Source organism: Carassius carassius, chromosome 35, assembly GCF_963082965.1.
Source record: "Carassius carassius chromosome 35, fCarCar2.1, whole genome shotgun sequence".
In the NCBI taxonomy this organism is placed as follows: domain Eukaryota; kingdom Metazoa; phylum Chordata; class Actinopteri; order Cypriniformes; family Cyprinidae; genus Carassius; species Carassius carassius.
The window spans coordinates 22,037,673-22,059,550 of record NC_081789.1 but is presented as its reverse complement, the minus strand read 5'-3'; the positions used below and the strand labels follow the sequence as shown (position 1 = coordinate 22,059,550).

The 21,878-nt window shown below is 38.8% G+C and overlaps 2 protein-coding genes across 4 annotated transcripts in view; one reads left to right on the top strand and one right to left on the bottom strand.

Moving 5' to 3' along the window:
• The first annotated feature begins 47 nt into the window (after positions 1-47).
• Positions 48-7,003, top strand: LOC132116232 (uncharacterized). The gene is made up of 3 exons (XM_059524957.1): positions 48-108; positions 4,317-5,146; positions 6,647-7,003. Exons 2-3 carry the CDS (start codon positions 4,607-4,609, stop codon positions 6,794-6,796), a joined length of 690 nt encoding a protein of 229 aa, XP_059380940.1. The 5' UTR covers positions 48-108; positions 4,317-4,606; the 3' UTR covers positions 6,797-7,003.
• A 2,246-nt stretch (positions 7,004-9,249) lies between these two features.
• LOC132115759 (phospholipid phosphatase-related protein type 5-like) overlaps positions 9,250-21,878 on the bottom strand; it is a 57,919-nt gene continuing 45,290 nt past the window's right edge. For 2 of the 3 annotated variants that reach the window (XM_059524169.1, XM_059524170.1), the window contains 2 exons: positions 18,900-19,034; positions 9,250-9,884 (listed from right to left, as the gene is read on the bottom strand). In XM_059524169.1, the coding sequence (XP_059380152.1) occupies positions 9,855-9,884; positions 18,900-19,034 (165 nt within the window). In that variant the 3' untranslated portion in view covers positions 9,250-9,854. Of the gene's footprint in view, positions 9,885-18,330; positions 18,743-18,899; positions 19,035-21,878 lie in introns of those variants that run through there. The other variant, XM_059524168.1, reaches the window with a different exon arrangement.

The following is a 21,878-nucleotide window of genomic DNA, read 5'->3' as shown; positions in this document are numbered from 1 at the left end:
TTTTATGCATTTAAATGTGTATGCATTCAACATTTTTCCACAGAAAAAGTGATAAGAGGGATCTGTGCTGTGCTTGGGAATGTTCTGATACGGATGGCGGAATCAGTGGTAAGCAATCAAACCAATTCATATTCAGTCAGGGAATCTATGTAAGTAATGGCTTACATCGTAATGAATCTAGCTCAAAGGAATAAAATGCTGCCAAAGAAAAATCAATAATACTCTCTGAAATAGCTCTAATGCCACATCAGAGTCCTAATCAGAGTCCTGAGTGACAGTCCCACTGAGTTCCCTTAAACATGGTTTAGTTCAAGCAGCAGGAGAGGAGATAATGGACAATGCTGGCGTTTTCCTGTGTGCGACCTGCATATAATTATACAGTTGCTTTCAACATTTATGTGTTACCGAGTCTAGCTTGCTACCCAGCATGCCTCAAGATTAACTCGCAGTGTGTATCGGGACTGGAAGGCATGACTTCCTGCCAATCACTCAACATGTAGAGGTTTCACTGCTCATGGGGACATGAGGCCTGATGCTTAGTTTGCACATTTTTCTGTTTTGACTGGTTATTATGTTTGTTTGAGCTTTTAACTATTGTTTTGACTGGAGGGTGAGAATTGGTTTGACACTAAAGCAAAAAAGAAAATAACCAGGCTTGGAGTAATGGGATACTTGCCACACATTTATGCAAGCAAGATATAAAATTAATGCAGCTTCATTCACATACATTAAAAAACTATTTAACACTGTGATACTGTGATTCAGTTCAGCTTGATTTAGTGTTAAATTATATATATATATACAGTACAGACCAAAGGTTTGGACAAACCTTCTCATTCAAAGAGTTTTCTTTATTTTCATGACTATGAAAATTGTAGAGTCACACTGAAGGCATCAAGGGCTATTTGACCAAGAAGGAGAGTGATGGGGTGCTGCGCCAGATGACCTGGCCTCCACAGTCACCGGACCTGAACCCAATCGAGATGGTTTAGGGGTGAGCTGGACCGCAGACAGAAGGCAAAAGGGCCAACAAGTGCTAAGCATCTCTAGCTAAGAACCTAGAATATGACATATTTTCAGTTGTTTCACACTTTTTTGTTATGTATATAATTCCATATATAATTCCACATAGTTTTGATGCCTTCAGTGTGAATCTACAATTTTTGAATGAGGTGTGTCCAAACTTTTGGTCTGTACTGTATATATATATATATATATATATATATATATATATACACACACACACACAAAAAGTTCATCTCTGAAATAGCCTAAGCCTTCGCATTTGTTGGTTTTAGAGGGCACTTGTCATCTTAAGACTAGTTTCACATACAGTATTTTTACAGCATTACCATCACTCTCTGTTCAACTTATTTAACCCTATTTTTTTTAAATGAACATAGCATGTCATTTGTTTTCTGAGCAACTTCCGAGCAGCCAAGCAAGCAGCATGTCGGAGCTCAACAAGAGCACTGTGTGAGTCACGACCACCACTGACTATTAGATGCGCAATTGACACTTCACTCACAACAGCACTCTGGTACTGAGTCATATGTGCTCAAACCATATACAATTATTGTAATTGATATGATTACCAACCCAACTCACTGCAATGTACCTTTCTTGCATTGACATTTTCTCTGTCAAAGAGAAAAAGAAGGAACAGTTCACCCAAAAATGAAAATGTGCTAAAAATGTACTCAGATTTGGAGAAATTTAGCATAGATATATAATCACTTGCTCAACAGTGAATGGGTGCCATCAGAATGAGAGTCCAAACAGCTAATAAAAACATCACAATAATTCAACGATAATACAAACGACTCCAATCCATCAATATATTGTGAAGTAAAAAACTTCTAAAATAAAAACTTATGGGAATTTCTTTTATTATTATTATTATTATTATTAAACCTCTGCTTCTGGGGACAATACCAGTTCATAAACAATAAAAATGCTTCTTCCAGTGAAAAAAGCCAGCACCTGTTGTCCTAACAAATCAAAATCCATGCACAGACATATTTGTTTATAAGTTTTGCCTTGTAACAATACTTGATCTGTGCATATTTCTCTCCTGATTCAGACAGCATGACTGAAGAAAGTAATATTTAATTTTCACAGGAGAAAACAACATTCTGGATAAATGATTCACATTTTTAGTGGAAACGATTATGATTTAAAAATGTTTATGACTCTCATTCTGATGGCACCCATTCACTGCAGTTCAACCAATTAGAATTTTTGGGTCAACTATTCCTTTAATGGTAAAATCAGAGCTTGTTCATTAACAATTTCACACATATTGTGGATCTATGTGCACAGTTCTCACTCTGAATGTCTGACAAATTCACATCAGGTGCATATACACAGAAATGTGTTCCTGTCATCATTCATCATGGTTGATGAATCTGGATTATTCTAAATAAGGAAAGGTGTATCTACAACTATTAGTTTGCATAAACACGCCCAGTGCATGTTCCTAAGAGGGTTTTCCACACAAAACCAATTCTCAAAAAAAAAAAAAAAAAAAAAATATTATATATATATACTAACATTCATGCTGCATAATATGCAGATGTCTCACAGGAGCAAATACAGAAGCTCAGCCAGATGTTGTTTACTCCAATCTCATTATACATACAGCGGGATGCTAAAGTCTGAGACCACAGTGAAAATTGTATATTTAAAACAAAAGAAAGAAAGAAAAAAAGGCCAATTTAAGAATAAGAAAAAAAAATTGTATGATTTCTTGGTCACACTTGGACTCTTTGTACAGATGCTTAGATGTTCTTGGATTCATTAAAGCACAAGATTCTTTTTAGATCATTTTCAAGTCATGCTGGGTTTAACGTGTGGAGTTCATGCAGAGTGATTTTGTCATTAAAGCAAAAGAGGAACAAAAATAAAAATAAAAACAATACAATATTCCAAAGGTTATAAAATATAGAAACATTTCAGCATGGCAATCTATTAATTGAAAAAATAATTGAAATTTGTCTCGGATTTTGGAGCCCTAATATATCGCTCTCTGCTCTCCAGAGGTTAGATGTTGAAGACATTTGTATTTAAACCTTCCATCACTCACCTTCTCTGGAGGAAACGGTGAGTCATTGTGAGTCCCACAGCATCAGTGCAGCTCTCTGAAAGATGGCCGTAAAGTGGGCCATCGATCAGAGCCAGGCCACGCTGGGCTCAGACCTGACATTTAAAAACCGGACCTATGATTAATCATCGGCCTAACAGGGCTCAGACTTTACAGCATTTGTAATGAAGCCCCATGGACACTCAAATACCCAAGAGCAAGGAAGCAGAAGGGTTTAACATCTATGTGATAGACATAACCTTGTTAAACAGTCTAAATGGGAATGTTTATATTTACCCAAATATCCAAATATATGGGAGGATTCATTCTTGTTCCCAAAGCAGACATTAGATCTTCTCAACATATATTAATGCAGGTATGAAATCAATATGACACAGTTTAGCTCCAGCCCTAAAGCAGCTAATAATGGTTTATAGGATTACTTCAAAATTACCAGCATGTGTGTTCCAGCAGGTAATCGATCATCAGAATATCCTTTCCAGTTATTCTTTTCTAGAAGTGTTAGCAACAATAATAAATAGTGGTAGTGTATTTAAGTGCGTCTATATTTGGGAAGCAATGAAAAAAATCCAGAAAACATTACTTATTTGGCTGATTCAGTGGGACACAGAATTGTGACCAAACTACATTTCCCATCATTCTCTGTAGCAGCATAATATTGATAATGATTGATAAAGTCCAAGTTGGGAAGTCAAATCTTTCAGATCACTTTGGTCAATCGTGTTTTTTCACGGACTCAAAATACCACATTTTCCACTCATTATTTTGCTATTATCAAATACACCAAATAATCTAAGAAGCACCAACTTTATGTTAAATCTTCCTGTCAATAGAGATAATTAGAAAAATATACAAAATATTACAAGAAAGAAAGAGGAAAAAACTTAAACAAGCACAGAAACCTCAAAAATATTTATAAAATTTTTTAAATGCATTAGATATTGATAATTAGAAAAGTTTCATGAGTAGCAAATTAGCATATTAGAATGATTATTCATGTGACACTGAAGACTGGAGTAATGGCACTGCAGAAATAAATGACCTTATTAAATAGAAAACAGTTTTTAAACTGTAATAATATTTTTAAAGTATTATGGGTTTTAATGTATTTTTCATCAAATAAATAGAGGGCCGAGGAGGACAATCATCTTCTTTCAAAAACATTAAAAAAACTTATTTTACCACTGTTTTTTTATTTCTTTTTTTTTAACAGATGATAATGCCTTTCATCATTACCAGGAGGCTAAGCAGAAGGTTAGGCACAAGTGCAGTTACTTGGACGAAAGGAACATCATTTTGTCCCCTCATTTATTTGCTCAGCCCAGGTCATGCGTATCTGTAGCAAATGATGCATCGGATGAAGCAAACTCAAGATGGAAAGCATCTCAGATCACTAGCGTCCCCACTAAATCTGCCAGCCCAGACGTGAACATTACCACTGAGAGACCAAGTGCACCAGACCCGAGCTGTGTACCCATAAATCCCAGCGTATCTAGTGATTCAATGCCCCAGAGACAAAATACTGTCAGCGAGAACTCACAGCAAGTACATATCGTAGAGATAAACGGAATTCTGCCAATGATTGAGTGGATTCCGGAATTATCTCATGAGCAAATGACAGAGGAAACCACAACCTGGAGGTGTGCTGGACTTGTCTCAGCGAACATTGAAACAAGGAGTCCTGAAGCTCTTTGGAAAAATGCATCTGGAAAGAAAATCGAATGGTGCCACGAGCATCTGGCTAAGGCGGCCCACCTTGGGTCATCATCACCCACCACAGCCAGAACCAGAGTGGTGATCCGGAGACTGGCACGAGGAAGAGGTTACAGAGGAACAAGCAGGCATAGGGATCAGAAGCTCAAACCACTTGTGAATCACAAAGACCTGCACAATAGCTACTATAGTCTGTCAACACTACAGAATCGCTATGGTTGTCTCTGTAGCCCTTGCCAACCGCGGTTGAGACACAGTCCAGGGTGGGACCAGCGAGACGCCACACAGAACCTTGACAGGAAACAGCAGGAGTTTTCAGAAGCGATTGGGGTAAGACTGATGTTCTCAATATTCAAACGTTTTGGTCTAAAAGCCAAACTCTTCCAATTTGCTGCTTTTGAGATTTGTTTTCTGTCCACTTCTTTCTCAGTCACGTCAGTTGATCTATGTCCTGACTCAAACTTCTCGCATTTGAAGCACAAAGGCCAAGCCTGCGAATTGAATGAGAACCAAAACAATGCGTAAAACAATAAGGCTGTTTGTTCTCGCTGGGAAACCTGCAGTGTGGATTGATTGTTTCATAAAGATATCGACCTATTTCGTGGTAAACCGAAATTAAATATTTTGTTATACAATCACCCTCTGTTTGAATCCAGATGAATGCTGGGATATGGATTGGTAGCTATTGTTAGCTGCAAAGTATTACAGGAGCAATTTAGACTTGGAATGCATGCTAAACACTGCTGTAGTAATGTGTCAAAATATGTCAGTGTTCATTTCATTATAGGCTGACAAAGAAAATTTCTTCTAGAGCTGAATTAAATATGGAAAAAGAACAATCAGGAATTTTCAGTGTGACGTCGCTGTACAAGTCAGTTGGGCTCATTCTGGTAGCCAAGAAAGCTCAACATGCTTCAACTTAAGAAACCATATGCATATATAAAAAGCACCAGGAAATTAAGTTTGACAACATGTGCTGCAAATACTCACAACCCAACCAAAAAAAAAAAATGCACTGCAAATATGCACAGCGTGACCAAATACAAAAAAACATTGACCTGTAGCATAGACCATAGATTGATAATGTTGATAATTGATAGACATTCCAGTGGGGTCTGTGCATACTTGAGGTGCGTTTCTGCCTATTTGGTTCTGTTGCAAGAATATACAGAGCATTTTAGTATTTTGTTGTGCTGTGCTTATCTGCAGCATGATTCTGTATTGGGCTGCATTGTGCGCAACTGCGCATTTATTAAAAAAAAATTAAGTTTTTCTTTAGAATAGCTTGCACTAACTAAATGTACAAATAGATCAGGAATGCATAAGAAAGCTAATAGGATAGATTTTCATTTCATGTTGAGTTCAAACAAACCAATTAACTTCAAACAGGCATTACTGAACAATTATTTGAATTGACCAAAACAAGTAAATTTCCCTCGTAATGTGCCTCGGTCATGCTAAATCAACCTTTATTAGTGTGGTGATGTTTATGCCCTGCTTTTTGATGAGTAATGATAAATCATCTTTGGCTTTAGATTTAACTCTCTAAAGACTTTCCTAAGACCAAGTAGCCTATTTGACAGCACTTCACCACTGGTTTCAATCTTCACTGAGACAGTTAGCAGCAGTCAGACCAGAGAAAATAAGAAGGACTCTCAAAGCAGAACGCGTTTTCCCTTCGGAAAAGAATCAATCCTTGTGATGTGGGTAGGGAGGAAAGAGAAATATAGATTTTCTACTTTGAACCTGTTGAGTTACAGTTATTAATGTGAACTGGTCCAATCGCTCCCTCTTTTCTGATTGCTTGTTTGTCCATTTGTTGCTCCTCAGGACATATGGTGTCAGTCAGGATGCCCGAAGAACACCGAATCCCCTCCGACTCCCCACCATGTCACTTTCTCTCATATTTTACAGGTTCTTCAGACCAAACCAACCAATTTTCCAGAGGTCAGGGCCCAGAGACGCCACAGGGCTCTTTAAACGTTGCTGAGAGCGTTCAATAGAAGACATCTTTCTTTTTATAGTCTGTACACATCAGTGAAGATCTAGTCAAAGAAAACACCACAGGCTTTAGAATATATTTTTTATTCAAACTTTAAATTTCATCGTCTCTACAGTGTAAAAGGTCATGAATTCAAAGCCCTAAAAGGACTCAACGAGATGGACTCATGCCGATTTGGTAGGAAATCCACCTATAGTATCCAAATAAACCATTTAGTAATGATCTTCAAGGAGAGTTGGCAGAAGAAAATATAGGAATCATAAGTTAAAAAAAGCTTTTGAGGTTGAAAGAACATCTTTTAACAAGCCCAAAACTCTGTGCAGGCTATAAAACAGAACATAAAATAGACACGATTAAAAAACATCCATTTGGTACACAGTAAACCAGTGTGATACTACAGCTAAAATTCAAAGAATATCAATGATAAATACAGTACAATATGTACTTACAGTATGCCATTGTACACCCACAAGCCCCCAGCCACACATACTGTACATGTACAGCACAAACATAAGAAAATAAACATCGATAATCTCTGACAAAAATGATAGTCATGTGCATTTACACTGTACACACCATGTTGGTATTCATTTTAATACTGCTGCAGCCGCTGATCGCGTTCTTTATCATTTTTATGCATTATCATTTTTTTTTCTTTCTGCATTATAAAGTGCAGCTATCCCAGACTTTTGTGATTAGTGATCTAGCAATAATAAACCATTTATCACACCAATATATTATATGTCTATACATTTATATATATATATATATATATATCAATAAAAATATACATACCATTTGAGGAGAAGCCAAATGGGAATTTTTTCTCATGAGATGTAAAGAATCACATTATTGCTCTTAAGGTTAAGGATTGGTACCATCAGCAGGACATTGTACTATACAAGGGGAACCATATATTTAATCAAGCACCAAGTCTAAAACCTTTAAATGAATATTCTGGGTTATTTTTTATGTTTTTCTTTATCCAGGGCTGCATTTATTTGATGAAATACATTAAAACTGTAATAATCGTCAAAAAAATATTACTATTTAATACAAATCATTTCTATTTCAATACATTTGAATCTGTAATTTATTTCTGTAATGCAATGCTGAATTTTCAGCATCATTACTCCAGTCTTCAGTGTCAGAAATCATTCTAATATGCTGATTTGCTGCTCAAGAAACATTACTTAATTGTTATTCTTTAATCATTTTTTAAAGGATTCTTTGATGAATAGAAAGTAAAAAAAAAAGGAATCCAGTATTCTTTGTAACATTGCAAATGTCTTAATGGTCACATTTAATCAATTATATGCATCCTTGCTGAATAAAAGTAAATCAAATCTTACTGACCCTGAAAACGTAATGTCATAAGATAAATATAACCCAGAATATTTCTTTAAATGGCACCACAACATATAAAATATAAAATAGCGCATCACTGCATCTTTTCAGAATAAAATAATGTAGGAGACTAATTTATATCAATTTTACACGAGGCATCACGGTTTGTTTTTAATGATCACAGGAGGAGAGGTGGCTTTCTGACTCATTATTTCTTGAACATTAACAATATCCAATATCCTCAGTGAAAGATGTGCTGGCCATTAAAACAAATGTCTATGTGAGAATCATTATGTTGAGCACTGGTTAAATGGACTGTCTCATTATTTTAGTCAGGTGGCTGGTGATTGTCTTAGCAGATGATCTGTCTTTCACAGCTGAGTGATTTCAGCTCACAATCAAACACAGCTTCACTGTGAAAGCATATTGGCCTCTGGGTGAAACTGAAGTTATCTAACCAAAGGATCTGGAACCATTTTTGCTGCCAGAACAGTAGGTGAGTACTTGCATTTATCCAAGCTTTGGTATATATATATATATTATGTGATCTTTCAACAGATATTTTTAGCTTATTTTCTGCCTTATTTTTGTGGACACAGTGTATTTATGTATGTATGGAAGCCCAATTCTGCCTCAGAGTGAAAAATAAAAGACATAACCATCAGGAATAGTCACAATTTGAGAAATAAAGTCACAGTGAGATCATAATTAAGATAAATACATTTGTGATTAAGAGATATTAAGAAAATAAACTTAATTTGTGTGATAAAAGCATACTTAAAGTTATAAAATATATAGTTGCATTTATAAGAATAATGAAAATAATGAAATTTGAGACTTTCGTTACAATTGTGAGATATAATGTTGCAATTAAGAGAAAGTCATATTGTGAGATATTAAATCACAGTTAAGAGAAATAAATTTGCAATTGTAGAGTATAAATTCACAAATTGAGACTTCAGTCACTATTTGATTAAAAGGTTGCAATTGTGATATATTAAGTTGCAAAATTGTGTTATTGAGAGACATAAAATCACAATTAAATGGATCCAACTTTGAAATACAATCACAGTTTGAGAAAATCACAATTATGAGACACATATGGCTTGAGAAATCACATTGTGAAATAATTGTTCCAAGAAATAAACTCATAATAACCTTTTTTTTTTTTTTTTTTACTCTCAGGCAGAAATAAGCTTCCAGATGTTTGCATTCATCCAATGCAAGCACTAAATGAGAAAAAATAATATAGGAATAAACATTTTCAGGAATATATGACAACGAAAAATTTCCACAACTACAAGATAAGTCCATTTTGAATTCCAAGCGCAGGTATTTGCATCAACCTGCCATAAACCTTTCAAATGCAAACACAGACACATATGCTCTCCACATATGAGAGCAGCAGAGATATTCTGAGCTCTAGATAAAAGCTTGTTTTGCAAGAAAGCCAACAGAACTGATCGGGAAAATGTGAAGTGCAGCTTCAGTCATTAGTTGCGTGATGGTAACAGTTATTAATTGATAGGACCAATATTTCCACACACACACACACAAAGCAAGGGCAGAGCGATCCAAAACGACACTATAGAGAATATGACCACTGCGTGCGCGTTGAGCCGGGACTATCGAGACTGGACAGTAAACAGTGTGGATGTCCAATGTGTCTGCCACACCGGCGAATCAAGGTCACGTGATCTCAGCGAAGGCGATGTGATTCTGTTGACAGAGTTAGTCAGAAGAAACAATGTCAGCAAAAACCTGAGTAGATCAAACACATCAAATCTGCTCTGTTAGCGGAAAGACTTTTCACATGCAAACTGTTTTCACACAGGGTTTGAGGAGAATAACATTTACACTTTTCACACAAGTGTGACTACTAGCAGCAGCTGTTTAGCACTGTGCCTAAATTCACTGCAAAATACCATCTTGTTTTCCAATAAGAACATCCTTTATTTCTTTTTCATTAACCTCTTGAAATTGTTACAATAATGCTTACAGCATGAACGAATAAACCAAATAATTTATATATAAGCATTTTATGTATCTTACCAAATATTTTTAATAATTTCTGGACACTTTAAATAAATGTATTAAAATTAGAAATATTAACTAAAAATGATCTTTTGAGATGCAATTACACTAGTTAAGTAAATCTTAGGGATTTTTACACATTTTAACTGGAAAACAAGACCAAAAGGAAAACAGAAAGTGATTTTTCTCAAATTGTAATTTTTGGGGTTGCACTTTATTTTACAGTCTGTGTACTTACTTTTACTTATAGTGTACTTGCAGTGTATTTATCTAAGAACGTTCTGGTAATACAAGGTAACTACATGGGTAGGGTTAGGTTTAGGGGTAGGTTCAGGGTTAGTACCTAGTTATTACATAGTTATTGTAATTACTATAATAAGTACATAGTACTGTATGTACATGAGGAACATGACTGTAAAATAAAGTGCTACCAATGTATTAAAAAAAATAGAAGCTCCACGCGATCACTTTAGAAATGCAATAAAACATTAATGCATGAGGCCAGAGAGCACCCAAGTGTGCTATTTTGTAATGATGTGAGTTTAGAGCAAATATAGTCAGCTTAGCTTGGCCCCTAATCTCCCAGTATTCCTTCATCCACTTTACACACAGTCAAAGTTCCTGCATGAGGCTGACCGTATATGGACCAAGCGACAGCAAACACTAATGGTTTTGTTTAACCTTCAGCTGCCATATGCGACGGGCCCGATCCCAGTCGGAATCATTTATTTATACACAGCGAGATCCAGAAGACAGATCGTTTCAATCAGATCTGAAGAGGTGCGTGACTCTGGTAATCAAAACTATATTAGAAAACGTCTCGGGTTACTTGACTGTAACCCTGTTCCCTGTAAAAGCGGGAAGAGATGCTGCGCTCAATAGCACTAATGAGAACATTCTTTGTTCGACCGGTTGTGAAGCATGCGTGTCAAACACGCCAAGAATTGGCTTAAATAACCTCGGCAGGTGACGTCACTGATAAAGTGCACCTGCAGGTTATAAATAGACGTGAAATGGAAACATCCTCAGGTTACCCCTTTGTCTGAAGAGACGTCCGGACACGTCGAGAGTGCGTCATTGAGGTGCAGCATCTCATTCCCGCTTTTTCAGGGAACAGGGTTACAGTCAAGTAACCCGAGACGTTCCCTATCAAAAGCTACTCTCGATGCTGCGCTCAATAGCGCTAATGGGAACGAGAATACCAACGCCGCCGCACTGTAAGTGTCTGGACCCCCAAGGTTGTGTAGTGTGTGCGCACAAACATTGAAGAGGTCTCAGATATGACTCTGGGATGTGGACTCAAGGGCATGCGAGCCCGGAGTAGCATCGGCATCCAAACTATAGAATCTGACAAATGTGTGCGGAGAGGACCAACCTGCCGCATCACACACTTGCTGCAAGGGCGCACCTCTTGCTCAAGCCATTGAAGATGCAACCCCACTGGTTGAATGGGCACTAACTCCTAGAGGCGAAGTTTGACCACGTGCCTCGTAGGCTAGGGCAATAGCAACCCTCACCCAATGTGAAACTGTTTGCCTGGTGGCAGCCGCACCCCTTACTGCGCCCCCCCACGGCATATGAAAAGCTGCTCTGACTTACGCCACTGGCTAGTGCGGTGGAAGTAAATCTGAAGAGCACATACTGGACACAGTAAGTGAAGTCTTTTCTGCTCCGGTGTTGTAAATGGCGGAGGACAGAAGTCTTTGGAAATGAGTAGGATGGACAATCAAACTATAGAACCTGACAAATGTGTGCGGAGAGGACCAACCTGCCGCATCACACACTTGAGCTGGAGCATCCCTCAACCAATGTGAAACTGTTTGTCTGGAGGCAGCCGCCTCATGCACCAGCCCTCAAAAACACTCCATATGAGGGCATAAGTTCTTCTAGTGAAGGGAGTCCTAGCACTTAGAATAGTCTCTATTACTTTGGCTGGAAGGCCAACATCTCTTAGTTGGTCCCCCTCAGGGGCCAGACGTGAAGGTTCCAGAGCTCAGGCCGGGGATGAAATACTGTCCCCTGTGCCTGAGAGAGAAGATCTCTCCTGACTGGAATCGCCCATGGCGAGCCATCAAGGAGGGAATATTAGATCTGAGAACCAAACTCTGGTCGGCCAACGGGGCGCTATCAGTAAGAGGTGAGACCCCTGTTGACGGACCTTGGCCAGGACTCCCGGGAGCGGAGCAATCGGAGGAAAGGCGTAAAGACGCAGTCTGGGCCACGCATGGGCCATAGCATCCAGACCCAGGGGAGCTGGATGAGTCAGAGAGATGTAGAGGGGACATTGTGCCATCTCATGTGAAGCACAGAGGCCCACTTCTGCTACTTAAAATCTTTCCCAGATTTGACCCACTATTTCGGGGTGGAGTTTTCATTTCCCGTGTTTCACAGCTTGTCTGGACAGCAAGTCCGCTCCCACATTCATATGCCCAGGAATGTAAATCGTCCTGAGGGACAGGAACTTCTCCTGTGCCCAAAGCAGAACCTGGTGCGCTAAGTCGTTCAAGCGGCGCGACTGCAGTCCGCCCTGGCGATTTATGTTAGAGACTACAGATGTGTTGTCCATCCGCACTAGGACATGGTAGCTTCTCAACTGCTGGAGGAAGTATTTCAGGGCCAGAAATACAGTCTTCATTTCGAGGCAATTGATGTGCCAATTCGAGAAGATGACCTCTCCAGATCCTTTGGGCTGGACAGCCAACTAAGGCCGCTCCCCAGCCCATGAGGGAAGCGTCTGTTATTAGCATCTTGCGATGACAACACGGACCTAGAGTGGGACCCAAAGTCAGAAACCCGGGTCTGAACCACATAGATAGGGTACGAAGCCCCTGGCGCGTAACCCTTATTTGCCTCTGGGGATTGGCCCTTGGATGAAATCCCCTGGCTCTGAGCCACAACTAAAATTATCACATGTGCAGGAGGCCCAAAGGTATCACCCGTGGTAGCAGCTGCCATGAGACCTAAAACCTTCTGAAAGTGATGAACAGTGACTTTCTGGCCTAGCTTGATGTTCTTTAGGGTGTTTAGAATGGATTCGACACATGCAGGAGACAGCTGTGCCCGCATTGTGATCGAATCCCATACCACACCCAAATACATTGTCATCTGAGCAGGAGAGAGAACGCTTTTCTTGGTGTCGAGTCTCAACCTCAGAGATTCGAGTTGAGCTAGGACGACATGCTAATGTCGAAGCACAAGCTCTTGAGACTGGGTCAGATTCAGCCAGTCATTTATATACATTTTAAATGTGGATGCCCTGGAGTCGTAGAGGAGCCAGAGCTGCATCCATGAATTTTGTGTAAGTGCGGGATAACAAAGCTAGGCCGAATGGAAGAACATGATACTGGTGAGCTTCGCCCCCGAAAGTGAACCTCAGGAACCTCCTGAGTTGTGTCAATATTTCAAAATGAAAATACACGTCCATTAGATCTATGATTGGATGCAGCCCCCCGTCTTTCTTGGGAATCAAGAAATACCGACTGTAATAGCCTGACTCTCTGTCTGGCAGGGGAACACATTCTATGGCCCCTTTGACCAGCTGAGTCTGTGATTCCAGTGTCAACAGATATGCACGTGCCGGTTTCACAGAGGTGGAGACCACGCTGTTGAAACGCAGAGGACGATCTGCAAACTGAATCCTGTAGCCCTTCACTACAGTTCTTTCGACTCATGGGAAGATATTTGGCAGCAGCTTCCACACTGCCAGCTTCTCCAAAAGGGGCACTGATTTTGTTTGTTGGGGGGGGTTAGATGTCTGGTGTCCTGAAACGTGGCAGGAAGCAACAGAGCATGTATCATTTCACTGGAGGCCACTGCCCTCCGAAACACCGGTGGTGGCGGAGGTTGTTCAGTGATCCCCTAAGGGTGCCAGCAAGGAGCCTTACACTTCTGATGGAATTTTCCAGGGCCCTCCCTGAGGGGACACACTCTTTGTCCTGGGCACAGCTTAAGGCCCTTGCTTTGGTCGTGATGACCATACTTTAGTCCAGCTCCATCTGCGGCTGCCAAGTGCTACAAGCTGCTCCCCAGTCTTATGAGGGGGCGCACAACTCGCCACACTCTCTCTTTGAAACTCCTACCCCAGAGGAGCTGGATCAGGTGTGGACTGTTTTATTTATCATCATCATTTCATCATCATTTCTTCATTTATATTTGTATTCATTTTTTTATTTAAATGATGTTGCTCCAATAGGGGAAAGATAGCCGCTAGCATCTCTCTCACCTATGAAATCATAATGTACAAAATCTAATTTTAAGGCTTTAATCTGGTCACTGCACGAGTCACCACCTAGCAGTGTTGGGTATAGTTACTTTGGAAAGTAGTTAGTTAGGTTACAGCGTTACCATCAATTAAAAGTAATCAGTTATGATACAGCGTTACCTATTCATAAAAGTAACGCGTTAGAGTACTCATGCGTTACCAAAAATTAAGAGCCGTTTGCAGCGGCTCACACATGACAGACACAGCCCCCGGCCCCTTTAAATGTACCTAGAAGTCGTGACTCCCGACAATGAATAACGTCAATCATCAGACTAAATTAACACTGCAGGATAACAATAACAAGAAAGACAGTCAGCAATAGGCTATTCCACATGGCGTTTTATTTATTTATTATCACAGAACATATTATTAATCAAAATTCGCACCTACCCAGCCCGGGTAGCCTATGGCTACTGTATATTATGAGCACCACAAGATAACTCAAAGTACAAGTATGCTTACTTGTAAACACAACCTTAAACAGGCTTGCAGATTTAAATCCATTTAGAAATGATGAACAACCAGCCAGCCAACGATCTAACAGAAATTAACAGCTGCCTGTCAAACAAAAATGATAACAAACCGAATTAAATCCTTCACTGCCACACAGGCAAATGACAAATCGCTTAATAGCCGAACTAATTATTATTAAAGTGTCACTCACAGTCACGAGCCTTAATTCGCTTTAACACAGTCCATAAACCAAACGCTGTCCTCTCTGCCAACTTGCCGCGAGTTCGAAAAAAAAAAACCCACACACACACAGGGTCAGGCGCAGGGCACAGACGTATCACAGCCATTGACTTTACGATCACAGAGCTTCGGCTCCGCTGATACATCCGCAGATGGCACAGTAGACCTAGGCCTACTGTCTGACAAAAAGCAGGCTGCAGTCGGGATTTTCCTTTCCTTAAAATAACGGATTACTTTTTAAAAAAAATAACGAAGTTACTGATTACTTACGCACAAAACTAACGCGTTAAGTTACACATTTCAGGAAAAAAGTAATTAGAGTACTCTAACGCGTTACTTTGTACGTTTACTCCCCCAACACTGCCACCTAGTAACTCCTCATGTGCTTATAATCGCGAGAGGAGCACTAGGAGAGAGAGCTAGAGTTACAGCAGCCTCTGCCCAATCCGAAGAAGTGCCTGGGCACGCTTCGGAGGTGGGCGCGAGAACCGTCCGATCTTCCAGATCGGAGCGCAATCTTAATGAGCGGGAAGCAGCTCGTTCCTCGTGAGAGCAAAGAGCATAGCGCGGATAGGAAGTGAACCGCGGTGCTTACAACTGCCACTCTAGAAGAAAGCAGCCTTTTTTCTTTCATTTTTTTTTTTTTTTTTTTTTTTAAACAATAAACATGCGATTTCTCTTCAGAGGTCGGCCATGGAGAGCGAGGCACGCATCTCTTATAGAATCAGCAAGAATAGTTAGAACTTTCTTTTTCCTTTTTTTTTTTTAACTCTCAACATAGTTCTTTTTAAACTAACACTTAATCAGCATGACACACACACAATGCGGTCTCTGAAGACAAAGAAACCTGAGGATGTTTCCGTTTCACGTCTATTTATAATCTACAGGTGCACGTTATCAGTGACGTCACCTGCCGAGGTTATTTAAGCCAATTCTTGGCGTGTTTGACACACATGCTTCACAACCGGTTGAACAAAGAATGTTCTCATTAGCGCAATTGAGTGCAGCATCGAGAGTAGCTTTTGATAGGGAACGCAATGTTCTGTTTCTTACACATGTCATGCAGATATAAATGGGCATTGAAAGGGATTCGTGATTTAGTCGTGATTTAATGATAGCTAAAATTTCATGGTGCACAAACTACACGCTGCATTAGAAAATGAATAAATATTATAGCTGGAAATGGAGTGAGTTCATCAGAGATTCAGCAAACATGAAGTGCGATCACAGAAAAGCACTCCGCAGGTCACATTGCTGAAATATACACTGTGACCTCGGCAGAGAATATGGGGCGGAAATTTGCCAAACAAATGATTTCTTGCTTTGAGTCACATTAGCCGTGATCCCGCAGTCTGTGTGATTTGAAGAGACAAAAACAGAGATGCGGATTTTCCTCGCCTTGTCCTCCCACTTTCCACAGCATTATGGTTTCTGACAGCAATCTGTCTGGGTTTTTTTTAGCAGAAACCGAAGTGGAATCATCTGTTTTCCATCCCAGAAACCTCACGGGACATTACTGCATCCAAACTTCATCCATCTAAAAGGACGGAGGGATATCGCAAATGGATCTCTCAAATTGGTACCCTTGACCAAAGAAGATTAGCATTTTTATTGGTGGAAAGAGCCCTCAATATCCAACACATTTCATTTGCTGCATTTCAATAAACCGTCTGTGAACCGACATTGTTCCCAAATGGTTTTATTGCAGCTGAATAAGCAAACAAAGAAGAACATTTAATCCCTCATATACTGCTGAGAGAAAATCAACACGGCAATCTGGGATTAAATTATCCTCTCATTTGCTTACTTGCAGGATCGTGAAATGAATGCGTAAATAAAAGTGTTCAAAGGGTCATACTTGCAGCTTAATTACAGTCTGACGGGGCTCAACTGTGGCCCGTGGCTTAATTAAAAGCTGAACACGAGGTCTGACTCTCTGCCATGGAGGATAACGGCTGCTTGGGAGCGCCTCAGGAACGGAGGAATTTCAAACGTGTTTCAAGTCTCTGAGGGCTTAGAAGTGCATTTCGACTTCTATTAGAGGTGCGGGATTTCTGATAGTTTTTAGGTCACCCAACTCAAACACCAACACCGGGACTCAGTTCAAGTTTTAAATGGATTCTGGAGCACTGGCTATAAAAGAAAACATACTGGAAGCAACTGTGCGTGCAAGGAATTCTGATTAGATCACAAAAGCTTTGAATGATATGACTCAGGTATATTACAAATAAAAAAAAAATGAAGTGATGTCTCCTATCAAAACAACAAAAACACAAAAAAAACTCAAGACCCTTGTTCTGTATCAAAATCAAAGACCCTGAGAAAAATAAAAAGTCACATTAAGTAAGATTAACCCCTGGTTTCACAGACAGGGCTTAAGACTAGTCCTAGACTAAAATGTAAGTCTGAGCTGTTTCCACTGAAATAAACTTGCACTGACTGATCTTAAAAATATATCAGTGTCTTTTTAGTTTTAAGATGGACATCGGTAATGTTATTTTCTAAGCATGTTTATAAAAATTACTTAAATGTCCTAATTGATCTATGGTCTAATCCTGGTTTAGTCTAAGCCCTGTCTGTGAAACCGGGCCTAAATATTTTAAAAACGTATAAAACTACAAACTTGTATTTCAGAGAGTTGTGAGGAAAAATTATACAACAAATAATAAAAACTACATAGACATATGTTTTTTTTAAAAAAAGTCAAAAACAACTAAATTACTAAAACTAACTTAAAATGAAAAAAATACTAATTTAATAAAAATAAATAAATATAAATAAATAAAAATAAATAAATAAACTAATTTAAAATATAAGTTAAACTATAATAAAAACCATAATCAATACTATAACAACAAAGTATATAACTAGGATACAGAAAAATGACAGTAGGTCTTTAAATTTGTAGGATCTTACAGTATGATTATTTATATTTATTAAAACAATTTGTGAATATTTACCATATTACAACAATTATATTAATATAATTATTATGTATAATGACATAATATATATAATTATAATTTAATTATTGCATCATACGTTTAATATTTTATTCATATAAAAAATGAGGTTTTATATATATATATATATATATATATATATATATACACAACACGCATATATATATATTATAAAACAATTACTGTAAAAAGACAGGGTAAACTGATCGCACCCTGAAAATGACTGAAAATATATTTAAAAAAAAGTCAACGGAAAAAAAAAGCACATTAGTTTTAAGTTCAGAAAAAGATCAGATGCAACCATAAAGATTGAACTGCAAAGGACTTGAAAACATGCAGACGGGGATGCCAAAGCTCTGGGTAAGCTTTAATTAGCTACATGTAATTGGTTTGTTCAGTTGAAATGAACATCATTGGGTTTTAACTGGGCTTTAATGACATGTTGTTATACTCCAGAGCTTTGGCAGCCTGAGCTCCACACACAGGTACGCATACGTTTATTGCCTTGTGCTCTGCAGGTGTCTGAAGCGGCTGCTTTTGCCTCTGATCCAGCTAAAGAAACTCAGCAGACGGCCTTTTAGAGAGCGGGACGACAAGTCCTCATCATCCATTCTCAGTTCTGTCACCTGAGAGACAGGAGCGCATGGATACACATCTTGTTGATAATAGCGCCCAAACTGACACAGTTAGGACCCTTGAGAGCTGATTCAACACTCTGCACACAGGGCATGTACCATGCGGCAGTTCATTTGACAGTGTGCTTTTGTCTACTGTGCTCTGTACCTGTGAAGCGATGTACTTCTCCAGTGGACTCTCAACCCTGGGCGAATTGACCATCGGATCATTGCTTAGTGGGTCCTGTGGGGGATCCTCGTTCAGCAGTTGTTTGCCTTTGAAGTTATGGACCACACACACCACCTGAAAACATGAAAAATATAACATTATTTAAAGGGATAGTTCACCCAAAATGGGTAACCAAACAGCCATTGACCTCAGTCGTATTGGTTTTTCAACCAACATTCAAAAGATCTTCTTTAGTGTTTAACAGAAGAAACAAATTCATACAGGAACAACCTGAGGGTGAGTAAATGATAACAGAATTTTCTTTTTTTAGGGTGAACTGTCCCTTTAAGGAGAAACACAGGATTATTTTGATCTTTTCACTTCTCAATCCATTCAAACAGTGTGAACATTGATATGAAATATCAAGTCAAGGCATCTTACATTACAAACGTGCATTAATAAGCATGCATTAGTTGATGGAAATATGTAAATAATATGCAGTTGTAAACTTTGAAATGTCAGGGAGTAATGTGTAACACCTGCAGAAGAGATAAGTGCTGCATGAATGCTAGTGTGCAATGAATTAATTTCTAAAATATTATTGGGGAGAAGAAGAAAAAAACAAGAAGCAAAAACAAACTGTAAAGTGAAAGTATATATAAGTGAACATATAAGAATTTGTGCAGCTGTTGATTGTGAGGCAGTTTTGGAATACAGAGTGAACACAATACAGCTGCACTGTCAATGGAAAGGATAATATTAAAGTGCACAAACTTAATACAAAGCTACCGTGAAGCGCACAGTCAGGGACAATTGTGTGTCACATTGAGAAGAGAGAACAGGGAAATAACAGTAATTTTGTTAGTAGCCATGTGAGAGTCCTCGACCCATAAAAGAAACACAGCTACTACCCATAGCAAATAGAACGACAGATAAAACGGATAGATAGATAGATAGATAGATAGATAGATAGATAGATAGATAGATATAATGATTGATTTACATAAACTCATTAATGTGTTTTGCTTACACAGCTTGCTCTCCATTCCAAATATGTATTTGTATGTTGCTGAGCGTCCGCTTTTTCTGACTTCTGTGCAAAATCTGTTGATGATATTAATAAAAAAGCTCCAACACAGCAGTCAAGGGCCAAAGTAGGTCACACATTGTGTTGGTAGTTTATATTCTGTCATCATATATGCAGCTTGTGGATCTCAGCTAAACAGAGCATGTTTGAATCACTAGCCCATCGTGGTCTAAATGAGGCCGATGTCTTATAGAGGGCTCCTTACACGGCGAGAAAGCTTTGCACATGCAATTTCAATAATTGGAGTGTGTCATCTAATCACATGATTCTTTGTGCGCTTCCTCCAACAAAACGGCAGCTAAATGCTTTCATAAATCACAATCTTAGTCGCCGGAGAGGATTCGTAATGGCCTCGCAGCAGGGCTAAACACTTGTCTGACCCTCAAGACTGGAGGCTCATATGCTAGCAATATGAACAAGAAGAATATGACAATTTTACATTTGCTCAAGAAAATCTGCAAGGATAGTTGATGGAACTATAAAGCGATATAATAATAGAATAACTGTTAGATAGATAGCGACAGAACGACGGACAGATAATTTTTTTCATTATTTTTAAGTGAGATTTCTTTAGGGTTAGATGTTTTGACAAAGCAATAATCCATAGAAAGTACCACTAATACTGTGATAAAGTAAGTTCAGTCAAATTAGGAGGTTGACATCAGAGAGCTTTTCAACTCTCTTCAATATTCCACCAGTACGAGAACTGCACTGCCACACTGTTTGTTCAGCACCAACACGGCCTAGTCTCAGACAAATTAATAGCTGAAGTCAATCAAATCATCATTAAAGAGCTCAGTCTGACAGTTCATTACTAGAGCAATCTCTGTGAGACCACACAGGAATACTTTGCTTTATCTTGACAACGACTGGAATGAAGTTAGACAGGAGTTTTGAAATGTTTTGGAACTATTTAATTCACTCTCTGATCAATAATGAAATCACAAAGGGGACATCAAAAAAAAAAAAGTCGTTTGTCACGAAATCTTCAACTGAAATGACACCAAAACTTTGCCACTAGGATATCACAGTTCTCTAAAAAGCTCCTTTGTGGCTGTGTGGTATGATGGACAAGAAACAGTCTTCATGGCTCTGGAGCTTGTGGGCGTTTCGGCCCCAATGCATATATCATTGTTTTTATCTATTCTTCTGGGACCATTATCTTTCATCCTAAAATCATGCCTCATCTTTACACTGGGCTAGAGGCTGTCATAAAAGGGAAAAAAAATGCATTTGAATGTCCAAAATGTATACCTGTAGTTCATCAAAGCAATAGTCATTGTGCTTGACTGTAAAGCTTTAAAACTCAGACACAGCTGTGGTCTCCACAAATGCATTAGCTTCTGCTCTCAGCTCCTGTGCCCTCAGAAGAAGCCTGTATCATGATGTGTCCAGATGTGGGTGGTGGAACGAGGGTGAAATCCATCTTCCTGCATTTGGCAGCTCTTCTACGCAACACAATTGGCTTTAAAGGAATAAGAGGCCTGGAGCAGAGGGTCTGGATGCTGGCATAAGATTAGCTGGTGCTCTAGAATGTCAGTATGTGAGCACTTCTTCTACTTAGCTTCCCACCAGCCATGATCCTTTCACTATCCTGTTATCCTTGCTAGATGAACTATATGTAATTTGCTCTGGACTTTCGCCATTCAACTCCATCTTTGTCACAGAGTTAGTTTTCAATGAAAATAAAATTGTGTCATTCAATCACCCTCATAGTTTGCTTGTTCCAAAACTACTATACAACTTTTTACATGATTTACATATGAAGGATTCTTAGAGTTATACCAATGAGTTTCTATGGCTTTTCTATCTATGATTACCTAATAAAAAAAAAAAGAGACTGTATCCATAAAACGAAACTTCGAGCAGATATTTTTCATAGCTATATACCA

Coding starts and splice junctions, on each gene's coding strand:
- LOC132116232 (XM_059524957.1), top strand. CDS start 4,607: ATGCCCCAGAGACAAAATACTGTCAGCGAGAACTCACAGCAAGTACAT. Junction 5,147..6,646: donor AGTTTTCAGAAGCGATTGGG/GTAAGACTGATG, acceptor GTTGCTCCTCAG/GACATATGGTGTCAGTCAGG.